Source organism: Cygnus atratus, chromosome 12 (genome assembly GCF_013377495.2).
Source record: "Cygnus atratus isolate AKBS03 ecotype Queensland, Australia chromosome 12, CAtr_DNAZoo_HiC_assembly, whole genome shotgun sequence".
NCBI lineage: Eukaryota > Metazoa > Chordata > Aves > Anseriformes > Anatidae > Cygnus > Cygnus atratus.
The window spans coordinates 13,593,082-13,606,066 of record NC_066373.1 but is presented as its reverse complement, the minus strand read 5'-3'; the positions used below and the strand labels follow the sequence as shown (position 1 = coordinate 13,606,066).

The window sequence follows — 12,985 nt, the reverse complement described above, 5'->3', positions numbered from 1 at the left end:
TTGATTAGTAACCAGACGTCTTCACGGTTTCACTTTTAAGAGTTATCTTTGCTGAAGAAGAGCAGTCACACCTGTTTAAAAGAAAATGAATAAATAAAGAGGAAACTAAAAATATTATATATATATATATAAAGCGCCAGGTCTTTCTAAGCCTTTCTATTACCAATCAGTGAGGTTTCTGTGATATATTACACACTGCCAATCTCTTTCTCTGACTAATGGAAAATTCATGTGTAGCTCAATAAAGAGAATGTTTGTCTGTACCCCGGGCTCTCCCCTCCCGCGTCTCCGGCTGCTTCTTTCGCTGCACTCCTGCTTTGCTTTGCCTTTCTAAGGGAAGGAAAAAAATGAAAAAAAAAAAATCACCTTTTTTTTTCAATGCTGAAACAACCAACCCACACCGATGCTGCTTGGTGCACGGTGGTCAGGAAGAAATCAGGCTTTTTGTGGGCTGGGGGTGTGGGACCTGCCTGGTTGTTTTTCCCACCCCATGCAAACAGTAATTTTATCCAAAAACGCCTTCACCCCACTGTGGCCCTCCACAGGCCTGCTGCTGGACCTGGACAGGGCTGGGAGGCCGAGGGCACAGAGCCCAACCCCTGCGAGGCTTTGGGCAGGTTTGGGCTGAGGGCAGACCCCAGGACTGAGCTCGAGGGCACTTTTTGGGGTTGTTTCATTCATTCCCCACAAATTGCCCAAGAGAAGCCAGCAGAAAGCACCTAATGGGACCAGGAGCAGTGCTTGGGGGACAATCGCAGCAAAGCAATTTTCACCCGATAAAGCTGCTGTTTGTGCAAGCAAGGCCCAACTGCCTGGGCCTGCCACAGCGAGGAGGAGCTGAGCGGAGCTGAGAACTGCGGCAACCCCTGGCTGTTTGTGTGGGCTCTGAAAAGACCCTCGAGGTGTGGTGCATGGCAGAGCCTATGGACATCCTGGCTGGCTTCAGCGCTTCACTCGTGCCTGGGACAGCAGCGGACACAGTTCCGAAGTACAGATGGACTTCCCTGTGTCAATGGGGACATACAACACACCTGAACAATATCCTCACAGGAGGGGATGCAATGGGACAGCCTTGCCATGCTGGCTGCAGATGCGGCCGGGCATGAGGGGGGCTTTGCGCGGCCTCAGGCCCTCATGCCTCACCCAGCCCCAGCTGTGTTCATCCCGGTGCAGGACTCAGGTTTTCAGCTCTTAGCCAGAGCAGAAAGCCCAGTGAGGGGCAGGGAGCACCGAGACCCACCGAGCACACAGCCCAAGGGGTGCCGGAGGCCGGGCACCCTGCGGGGCCCTGGCACGTGCCTGAAGCAGGCAGCGGGTGCTGGTGGCTGGAGCAGGGCCGGAGCTGCCCAGGAGGTGGAGGAACACTTTCGAACCCCACTGGGCCGCAGGAAGGGGGGGGTCACTCCTGCCCTGGGTGCACCCCGAGCTGCCCAGGACACAGAACTGGATGGAGCAAGGGAAGCTGGGCTAGAACAGGCGCTCAGTCCCACGCTGGCGAAGTTATTTCTTCATGGTTCCTGCTGTTTGTGGTGCTTTGGCGGGACAGAGGCAGCTCGTATCGATGCGGGGAAAGCCAAGCGAGCTTCTCCCTGGATGACCTCCCTTTCCAGGGAAGCAGAGCCAAGAGCCCACCACCGCCCCGCTGCCCAAATGCACCCTCAGCACCAAGGTCACTCAGACACCATCCCGCAGCCGGCCAGGGCCAACACCGGAGGGAGCCACCAGGGAGCAGGATAAAGCGGAAAGCCGCCCACAGGTGGTCAGGAACACAATAGGAGGAGATGAATCCATGAGGAATTGCCCAGGGGTCTCTGAAGCTCTCCCTCCGCTCCTGGTTTCAGCTACAGGATGCTCGCCTCCACCACACGAACCAGGCACCCCCTTTGCTCACCCCCACTGTGAGCTCAGCCACTGGAGGCTCCACAGCAAGAGGGGTTTGTGCAAGACAAGCTCATCTGCTTCGGAGCAGCTGCGGGATGATGATGAAGGGCACAAAGCTGCCACCAGATTCACACGATCCACAGCAGGGTCCCTCAGCACAAATGGAGAAGGTTGCTGGCCAAGGGCAGCTGCTTTGATGGTACCTTCCCACACCAGCATGGGCATAAGAAATCAGGGAACAGCTTTTGTGAGTGTGTGGTGATAAATTCTGGGGTGGGCAATCAGACAGTTCAAAACCCCACTTCATTTTTACAGTCCTCCAGATATTATTTCTCTTCCAACTTCATGCTCACAGCATGGCTGGATTCCAGTCCCAGGAACTGGTCTACAACTAAGGGCTCGGAAAAACCTTCCCTAAACCTGCTGTCAGGCTGCTGTGTTCCCTTTGGTCCCCCTTCCTGTCATGACAAAAGTGCAAGTGCTGCATTTACAAACCAAACACGTGCCAGGAACATAAGACACACTACAGAAATTTCCAAACAATTTCCAACACTGACCAAGATTTTATTTTTTTTTAAACAATAAAAACAAACAGCTGTGCTCTGAGCAAAACCAATGATCTCAAAAAAAATCTTTGAAGTTTACTATAACAGCATTGCAAGGTAAGGCTTCCCAAAAAGTTTTATTGAAATAAATTATTTTCACCTAAACATCAATGCAACTCCTTTCATTAAGTTCACCTTTAAATGTCCCTAAAAACCAACAGTAAAAAAAGTTACCAACAATTCTAGATAATACTGGGCTCCTTCTAAAGGACAGTGATGCTAGAACTCACTCATCAGGAATTTAAAAATTAAGTCACTGCCATGTAAAATTCAACTATGCAAGCTAGCATTGCCGGTTCCAAGTGCATCTCATGTCAAAAGTTCTTTAGAAAAATCACAGGTTAGCAGATTGGATTGCAGCCTGCCTAAGGCCCAGCTGCCCCAATTCTGCTAGTCTCACGGTGAAGTCATGGGGTTAAAAATGAAATAAAAAAGCAAGATATCAGAGCTATCTCCAGCCTCTTCCTTGAAGTCCATCCATGTTGCTCTGAAGTCCGAAACAGGCAGAATTTTCGATTGTACTCCATCGGCTTAATGTAACACTGAATGCCAGGGGCTACAGCCTCCCCACGTGCCCCTTCTTCGTCACTCGATTCCTCCCAGTGTCTCACTTCTTTCTGGCCATAAAAGACAAGGAAAAATAGCACAGCCCCGGGGAGTGAGCAGAACTACAAGTCTGCCAGTGCAGAAGAGCCCAGCAATGGTAAACAAACTAGTTTATGCTGGAATCAATGCGAATTAGCACTTTGCTGCACAATTCATGATTTCATTTTTTACTACATTATGTAGCTAGACAGCTTCCATCCAGTCTAAGACCTGACTTCCCAGCGATACCGCTCCAGCCCTTCCAGCTGGCCTGCAGAGCACCCTTCATTCACTCTCGATATGAGCAGGAACCTAAGAGCAGGAACCTGCTCATCTAATGCAGGGTTTGCTGCAAATTTCTAAGCTTTCTTCCCCTCTTGGAATAACTCTCCCTGGTCTCAAGCTGAACATGCCAGTGCCCTCTGTGACCTGCACCCAGAGCTGCTCATTTCAAACACACTTTCCCCAGCTTCTCCTGTGCAGTCAGCCTAACACCTCACGCTAGCTGCAGAAATCATGCCCGTGGTTTACAAATCGCCTTTGTTTGTGGAGGGGATCAATGTCACATAGAAAATATTACAAAAAAGGTTAATTTGTCAGCTGTCCAAACATTATTAGACCACATGCTTTATACAGCACAGAGGCAGCCAGCTCACTCGGCAGCACAGCTAGCTGAACTCTGAAGTGACACTTTCCTGCTGGTATAGAAAGCGCAGGGTTTTTTTGTATTTCATTTATTTATTCAACATTGCTCACGAGGAGGAGGAGGAAGGAGAAGCAGTGAGCGCTAAGAATTTTGCTGCATCTGAAGTCTCCGTTCGGCGGCAGCAGCTAGCGTCCTGCGACGCAGGGTGACGGGATCGGCGGAGGCTCCCTCGGGCAGCGAGGGCTTCTCTGTGGTCAACTCCTCGTCAGAGGTTTTGTTTAAATAACGCCTACAAGAGGAGAAAGGAAGATGGGTGAGCAGAGCCCACCTCATTTGGCTCTGGAAAATACTCAGCTGGTACATCCAGGAAACAAGGTGGGGGTTAAGGCATACTGAAAGCTGGAAAATACCGTGCAAGCACACACAGCCTCTGTACTCAAAGACAGCCCATGGCACACTTCACAGAGTGGGAGAAACCCAGTGCAAGATCCTTGTGCATGTGAGAGGGAGCCAGTTCTAGAGGTCTGGGCTCTACTCTTAATCCAGAGCAGCTCAATGAGACTTCAGGTGAGTTACTGAATCTCTGTCTCCATTATTCCACCACCACATTCCAGGTGCAGGTGGAGTCTACCCCAAGAAGCTAGTCACTGACAAGAAGTAAGCCTTTGACAGGAAAGGCACTTCAGCTGCAAAGCCTCAGGTAACACAGAAATACAAGCAAGCAGCATCCAGAGTTAATAACCCAACACATTTTTGCAGGTAGTGACAAAATACAGTAGTTTGCACCTCCACAGCTTTTCAACACAAATAAGGAACTAGTAACCACAACATCAAAAATGCTTTTGTTTCTCTAAAAAACATTTTTCAAAGAAAGAAAATTATTTTGGGAGAAAGACTATTTAGGGATAAACAGTTAGAAGCCATCATACCCCCAGTTATTCACATGGCAGCATTTCAATATGGGGGAGGGACACAACTCAGTGTACTTTTTGTAGACCCTTTCTATGGCCTCCCTGAGATAAAATGGCAGGGACAACACTTGTTACAAATGCTAAAAAATTTTTATCTACAGCTCCAAAGTGTTTTTCCTTCTTTATTTTTTTTTTAAATCAGCAACTAGACGCTAGTAAAATTCACCAACATGACTAACTCATGTGAAATAAGACTATATATACAAGACCTATTACTAACTGAGCTAGAAGAGAGTCAGTCATGCCCCCTTCAACAGCGTTGACTGGTTAATCATGAGCTCCTCTGGCATATTTTAGTTAGTGGCAGTCTGTCATTTTTGTGCTGCTTACTGCTTAGGGCTCTTGCTCTGCATTTGCAAAGAGCAGCGCCGGACAGTCAACTCAGCTGCAACAGCACACACAGTGCTGGCTGACACCTAAGCTAGGAGATAAACTAAGGTGCACAAGAGGGCTCGGTACAAGGTCTCTCACTACAGGCTCACACTAAAGCTCACTGAAGCCGGAGAAATCATCCTATGATTCCAAAGAGCTTTGGATCACCACTTAGGAAGCTGTGTGCATGCTGCGACACATGACGCTATTTCAAAACTGGGATTATCAGTGACAGTTGTCTTAAACAGCAACCTGAGCCTGCTGTAGCAATGTATTCATTCCTCTTAATACTTTTCGCATCAACTCAGTCTTTCAGTGGTCATAATTCATTCAAAAAACATTCTGGGGGAAGTGTAACTGAGTGGCCAGGCTGGATTTTTAGGGAGGAACATACTTTCGAGCTTGCTGCAACAAGTCTTCCTTCCGCTGAACCAACATGCGCTGCCTTTCATCGGCTGACTTTGAAAAGCGACTTCCCCTGGCTTCAAAATCTTCTGCCTCACTGGGTTCTGCTTCCATTTCGCTGAATTCTACCATTTCTTCCAGTCTTGAGTTCAGTTCAAGTGGTACTCTCTCCGTCTAAAAGAAAAAGGGGAAGGAGGAGATAGGGAAAGTTTATAGAAAAGAAGTTGCAAGTCTGTGCAAAATTTGCTAACAGGGCTTCTTTGCATCAAAATAACAAGCTACAAAGAACTGTCATTTTCTGAGGCACTGGAAGAAACTAGAGTCTCCCTTGGTTTCCTTTGAAAGCCCCAGCCAAAGTACAGAACAAAGCTAATTTGAAACACGTTCAAAGTGCCTGTATTCTATAATGCTCTATCTTGTATGCCATGTTTGGAAGTGATCTCAAAGACATAAACATTAATTACTCATAATTAATGCTGTCTGAAAACGGGGCATTTGATACAGCCAGATTCTGGGGCTGACTTGATAAGCAGTGTAACAGTAAAGAAGTTAAAAGGCAGAAATCCACATAGTCAGGGAAGAACAGCAAATGTGTTTGCAAAGAGGACGTGGGTGTGAGAAGGGATTTTACGAGGCCTCGGCAGCAGGATCTGCAGCACCCGAATTACCGCATGTCAGGACCGCTGGAGCGAGGCTGGCAACTGTCCCAAGCTCAGCGTGTCAATAAAAGAAGCTGGCGGCCCTGCACATACACCTCTTCCCCCTGGACAGCTGGCAGACATCACTAATGTGAAAATTGAGCTGATGACTGATGACGCCGGTACAGCAGCGTAGGTGAAGCAGCGTATCCTGATCACGTCCTGTCACATACAATCAGATCAGCTCTGCCGGGGAAAACAAGATGTTGCTGAGCGCGGCAGCTTCAAGAAACAAATCGCCTTGATGAAAGGCTTGAGAGTTGAGCTATCGTTTGGTATCCCAGAGGATTTCTGAAACAAGTAGGATGCAGCAGAGAGCTATTAGCCCAGCCAGCACCTAGGTTTGGGTCTCTCGACCACCGCAGGAGCCACGACAGCGGGGCAGGTGGGCACAGGGGGGACCACTGCTCAAGTCCCAGCAGCATGGGCATGGCGTACAGTGCACGGATTTTAACAGATGATGTGCACGGCAAGCTGAGTCACCCCAAAACCCTAGAGATGTCCCCAAAGTGCCAGCTCGCTGACACAACGCCTTCAGAGGGCACCCACCAAGACAGAACTTACGGGAGGGTTCCCTGTAGCACACACATTAATGCTGCGGTAATGAGATGGGGATACTGCTGGCCTGTCTCAAAGCAATGCCTCGACCGAGGGAAGGATGGGAAAGCTCCCCTGAAGGATCTGATCCTGTTTATCCAGGGCCAGGACAACCTCAGCAGTTCCAGAAGAGCAGGCACAGATCACCCCAACTGCTGCTTCTCATCACCACATCCGTCAACAACAAGGAAAAGGGGAGCTCGGCCAGGTAAGGCAGTAAGGAGGGTACTCGTTATGGCCAAAGCCCAGAGAAGCTCACATTTTTCCCCCATTAGAAGGTGGCACTACACTTCTTTCTTGTAAAGTTACAAAGATGCAAAATCGATCCCCTGAGCATTGTTCTGTAAGAACACGAGAGCCCTGAGGAATTTTGGAGAGAAAGGGATCAAAACTAATTGCAGGAGGAGTTATGACAAGCCTCAGTATCAGAGCAGGTGTCAGATGCAGAAACCTTCACGCTACAGAACCTACTCCTCCAAGATAAAATCAGGAAGTTCATGAAAACCATGGGATGCCTTGGAAGTGTTTCTACATAGAGCCACCAAGTATTTAAGCAATGACAATAAACAGGATTCTCAAGGAGGGGCATCAGCTGCACCAGGAAAGCTTCAGCCTTATAATGACAGCTTACTTGGTAGGTCTGAACAGCCCTACCCAAACTCCACTCAGGATTAACAGATAAACACACACAAAAATTTAAAGGATAATCTTCAAATACATTTCAGCACATGAAAATACGAGCTTGCAAGAAGTAGCTATAGCTGCTCACGGACCCGTTCTTACAGGGAGTTAACAGCAGAGACAGAAAATAGGGAGGGCAAATATGATAGGGATAGAGAGGGAGCACATCGAGCATTATGCATGCTGCTGGAAGCATTAACATTTCAATATACAACGGGAGAAAAATATGTGCACAGCTTCTTATTAAGTGTACAGGCCAACACTGGTAGAAGCAGCCAATGTTCAGAGCATTATCTACAAACCTTTAACAATTTATATTGTGCTGATGCTCAGAAAGGTCTCTGAGCTATCCTTATGGCAGCACTGACACCCCAAAACCACATGTGGGGGGGGAAGAATGTCATTATCGCTATCTTAAGATCTTAGAATTCTAGATTGAATTACATTGTAACACGACACACTGAGGAAAACCTACCTTAGCCATGAAGAAGGGTGCTTTTATTTGAGCATGTGAGCTCCCCTAACAGGTTTGCCATGATGTTGAAGATGTACAAAGACTATCAGTGGGCATATTCATTAAAAAAAAAAAAAAGACGACAAGATTGAAAGCTTGTAAAATCTACTGTAAAGCTGCAACACAAAGGAACTAGAGCTGCCAGGCTCTCTCTTGGTGGCTGTGTCATAAGGTGTGAAGTTACATTTTTCCACTATTTGGAAATGCAAGTCTCGCCCACGTGCGATGATGACGGCTCCTAATGTCCCTCCCCTCTTGCATTCAGAAAGCTTCTTAAAAATCAAGTGCAATCTGCTGAAGTAGCTTGTTTGCTGCTAGATCTTTCCACAGAGACAAGAGCTTGACTGACTATAGCAAAATATTCTCCTGGCAAAAAGAAAGTCTACAATATGCCAAGTACTTGGTTAAAAACTGAAATCAAAACTGAAGAGAGAGAAAAATAGACTGGAGTTTCCTAGGGGATGGCCCTGAGCTCCCAAGTCTCCTCTCAGGAACAGAAAAAGTATCAGCAGAAAGGAGCTGAGCAAGCTTGTCTCCCAGGCAGACCCCTGTGACTACGTAACAAGGGTGGTCAGCTTGTTCTGAGCCAGCGTAAATGAACGCTAAAGGCACAGATCAATCGGTTTGGCCTCACGTCCTTGGAAAAGCATTCGTCTCCCGTCCTGCCAGGGAATGTGTTCAAACACAAAGGCCTCCCAGCTCAGCTCTCCTGTGGCAAGGTCCGCAGAGGGGTATTTCTGTACCAAGTGCATCTGCAGTACAGTCAGAGGATGGTGTGGATACAACAGGAAGAAGAAACATGGACCAAAACAGGCAGGCAGCAAGCCAGGTCTAAAACAAAGAAGTCAAAGCCTTTAGCAGCAAGCCTACTTGCCTTAATTGCACATCCCCAGCTTAAATACAAACAACTGGAGCGGAGGGACTGGCTGAGCTGCCCGGTTCAGACACTGGTCTGTGACCCTTGTGCACGCAGGAGGCAGGAGAGGGAGAGCAGCAACAGGCACATCCCCTACGCCACCCAGCAGCAAGTTCCTCAGTGCATGGCCATCTCAGGCCCCCTCTTCAGCCTTTGCCTGCGAGTCCCATTCGGGGCAGTAAAAACCATCCAGTAAAGCTCAATGAAGTTAGCAAGTTTAGTTTGCTCCAACTACAACACTTCATTTGAACAAAGGTCTTCGCTGTAACTCACACCAAGCACACGTCACTGTTTGAGAGCACACCTTCAAGGACACCACGCTTGAAGTCCCCTCCCAGGTTTTTAAAGTTCAGTAGCAGGACAGAGAGACAGGCAGAGCCAGGCAGGAAGAAAAGAAGGGACAGCAACACAAACATACAAGCAGGATCTGAAGCCAGTCCCCAGCTAACACAAACTAGTTCAACACTGTTTGTAGAAACAGATTTTACTGATAAGGAACAGTGAAAACGCCACCAAAACATTCTAGTTAACTCAAGAAGTTACTCAAGAGATTTTAGATCCAGGTCAAGATTTGCATTCCTACAGTTCTGCATCCCCTACCCCAGGCTTTTATCAACCACCTGTACCCACCCCTCACCACCTCTTCTTCAGCCTCCGCTGCAGAACCAAAGCACAGCTTCCTCCATCTCGCTCCCTGCTCACGAGGGAAATGCTGCTCTTCAATGCCAAGCGAGTGGCAGGTTGGCTATTTAGGCTAATAAAGGGTGCAGGGGTCAGAAAGTAGCCCACCTTACAGATCCACTCTCTTTCTAACCCAGCTGAAAGGAAGGTTCATAGAACAGAAAACTTCACGATTTTGTTACTCCAGTCGGGGAAAACAAAAGTACAGTGTGACCTTACTCTGCTAGCAAGCTTTTTTTCTTCTTCCTGTCTCATTTTAGCTAGGCCATGCTGCTTTAAGTCCTTCAAGAGGAAAAGCAAAAAGTCATTCCTGTGCTTTGCATGTAAAAGGGCTACTGTCTCTTGGCACTGTTTGTATCCCGCTCCACTCACAGCAAAGCTCCCCAGGTCTGCAGTGCTTCCTCCAGATCACAAAACAATTCTTATACCCAGAAGAGGAACACTACTCATTTTCAGGGAAGTCCCTGGAGACCTACAGGATGGGAATGGGAAGAGGAACATGAAGAGCAAAGCGTCTGCTGTCTTGCTCTCCCCATTCCATAGATGGGGTGGGCCTGACAGACACAAAGACATCATCATCTGTTCTTTGCATCACTTGAGAGCACTTTCATTGAAGAAACAAAGAGAAGCTTAGTAAAAAGAAATGTACACAGAATCAAAGCATGGCTGAGGTTAGAAGGGATCTCTGGAGATCATCTGGTCCAACACCCCTGCCAGGCAGGGTCCTCTAGTGAACGTTGCACAGGATGGCATCCAGGAGGGTTTTGAACATCTCCAGAGAAGGAGACGCCAGAGCCTCTCTGGGCAATCTGGTCCAGTGCTCTGTCACCCTCATGGTAAAGATGTGTTTTCCCATACTCAGATGGAAAAATAAGAATTCTTTACAAACAAGACCACCATGCTGAAGTCTTAGCAGAGATTACAGCACTTCAGTTGCCTGTGAAATGCAAGGGAGGGCGGCCACCAACCTGATCTGATACTGAACCGAATGCACTTCTCTGTCCATACAATTTCTAATTGTGCTTTTTGGCCATTTTTATGCCAAGTTACCTGGGTGACAGTTTCGGTATCCTCCTGATCCGTACTGGGCCGTTCCACAGGGTTGTTTAATGCAGGTCTAACGTTCTCTGCACGCTGAAATGCAAACATCATGGGTTTAATACAGCGTGTGAAATGACAAAACAAAAACAAGCCCTTTGAACACATTCAAACTCTGCCTTCTGCCACATCATGTGTTGTGTTCAATTTAGAAACAGATAAGTTAGCAATAAACAGAATGCACTGTGTTGAAAGAGAATTCTCTCTGCTTCCCCACACACAGACTGGAACTGCACTCCAGATAACAGTGCTATCTGATGTGCACACAACCAGAATTCAATATTCTTATTAGCAGAAATTTTGTCCCCAGACTGCTTTACTGAAATCTGCTATCGCTAATTAAGAACAAGGCATCATTTTGCCGTATACTTTCTTTGCAGAAAACCTTCCTAAATAGTACAATTCAATTATGTGTCAGCAGAGAAATCAACTGGAAATGTTCTGAAGGCTCTGCAAACGAGCAACGGGGAAGAGCTGCTGTAACTGAACAAATATTTGTCTCTAGTCTAGCTAGGACATTTTCAATATATTTTTGGTACACGACTGAATATACTGCATTTACAGAGCTTCACACAAAGGAAAAACAAATCCCATGTTTTTGTTGTTCAGTTTTTTGGTTTTTTTTAACTAGAATTTGGCACTCTGTAGCACATCTGAGACTGCACAGGCAAGCACTGGATGCACCCTGCAGTCCCATTGTATCAATCGGGGCAACCTGCATGCATGGGTGATAGATTTCCAGCTTTCCTACATAAAGAAAGCGTCCTGTATTGCACATGGATAATGCTAAAGCACAACTAACTGAGACAACAGCTATTATCCTAACATATCAAAAGGCCTTCTAAGTGCTATGGCAAGGAATGGATGTGTATACTTCAATCATACACAACAGTGAGGAATTCTGATTAAGTCAGACATGGCAATGTGAAAATACATCATATACTAGACAGCCAAAACTGGTTTGGCTCTTCCGACAGCAACACCTTCATACAGGTAAAATCTGAAGAATAACATTGCGTTAAACTAAGCTGGATTCAGTGCTTTGACTTATCCCATACCCCTAAAAGCTCAGTTCTGTGATAAGACAGACAGACATTTCAGGTACATGGTCTGGTGACTTACCTGTGTGGGGAAAGGTACCTGGATGCGCCCTTCTAAGATGTTGTCGGTGGTTATCTCTACAGAGCGGGTTAACTGCAGATCCTGTAGAACTAAGTGATAAGGAACCTGAGGGAACATCTCCTGAATCTGATGAGCCTGGAAAAAGCAAGGTTTATACAGTTAGTATCAGGGATAATTAGACATTAGCTGGTTAAGTATCTTATCAGAAAAAAAAAAAAGAGCAGTTCAAAGATGCTATTTAGGATATCATAACCCACATATGAAATAAAAAACACAAAAGAAGGAAAACCCATGCTGGCAGTGACTTACAGGGCAGCATTTTGACTCCATTGAAGCCAACAGCAAAACTGCAACTCCTATGGAGACATCACATGGTCCTGAAAATTTAGGTTCCTGTTCCTCTGTGCTTGTAGATGCACAAAAGCTTCACAAGCTTCCCAACCCTCATTTTATGACAGCCCTTTTAATAAAGATCTGTACAAAATTCAGGTGTGACCGAAAGTTAGCTCAATATTAAAAAATATAAATATCATTCTGCTCTGTCCCAGACAGGTTCCCAAAATGGTACGGACAAGCGGAATAAGCTTTAATCGCCTATTCTCTCCAGCCATCCTGCCTACAAACCAGCTTTAATACAGTCTGAAAGCTCAAGCAAATTAAACCTGAGTTGTCAGGGCGCTGTTGTTATTGGATTTCAAGTTACTTAAATGGTATCTGAATGAAATAGATAAAAGTAAGAGGGCAGACAAAGAATATGCTTTTAGAGTCCGACAGACGGGCTTTATTAAATACTAAAATCTGTGTTTTAACTAATGCTGAAAGTTAGAAAGGAAAAATTGAGAACAACAGAAGTCAGAGTAGAAGGTGTTTGGAAAGCAAAGCAAAAACTGTGCACTAGCTGACAGTGAGTTTAAACACACACAACTACAGCAAACTTAACTCTCCATTGTACTTATCTGCGACCAAAACAACTGACCTAGCATTTCAGCTTCTGGTCTTTCCCTTGAAACACTCCCCTAGGGTTTTATTCAGTAACACTAAAGAATTTCACTTAGCTTCTATTAAAAACGTGTAACACTTTAACAGAAAGGCCCAGGTTAGCGAACTACTAAAGCAGGGATTTTAGTATAAGTTGTTGCTACTTTTAATAATGCGCTGCGATAAGAAATCATTACTCATCCTTAATAAAAGCCCATTTGTGTCACTCTGTCCT

At 46.3% G+C, this 12,985-nt stretch overlaps 1 protein-coding gene across 1 annotated transcript in view; it reads right to left on the bottom strand.

The window, feature by feature from the left end:
- Positions 1 to 2,424: 2,424 nt before the first annotated feature.
- The window catches only part of AMFR (autocrine motility factor receptor), a 28,965-nt gene continuing 18,404 nt past the window's right edge, over positions 2,425 to 12,985 (bottom strand). Inside the window, exons 11-14 of the mRNA XM_035543858.2 lie at positions 11,773 to 11,907; positions 10,603 to 10,686; positions 5,455 to 5,639; positions 2,425 to 4,006 (exon numbers count right to left, since the gene is read on the bottom strand). Coding sequence (XP_035399751.1) covers positions 3,859 to 4,006; positions 5,455 to 5,639; positions 10,603 to 10,686; positions 11,773 to 11,907 — 552 coding nt within the window. The 3' untranslated portion in view covers positions 2,425 to 3,858. The remainder of the gene's footprint in view (positions 4,007 to 5,454; positions 5,640 to 10,602; positions 10,687 to 11,772; positions 11,908 to 12,985) is intronic.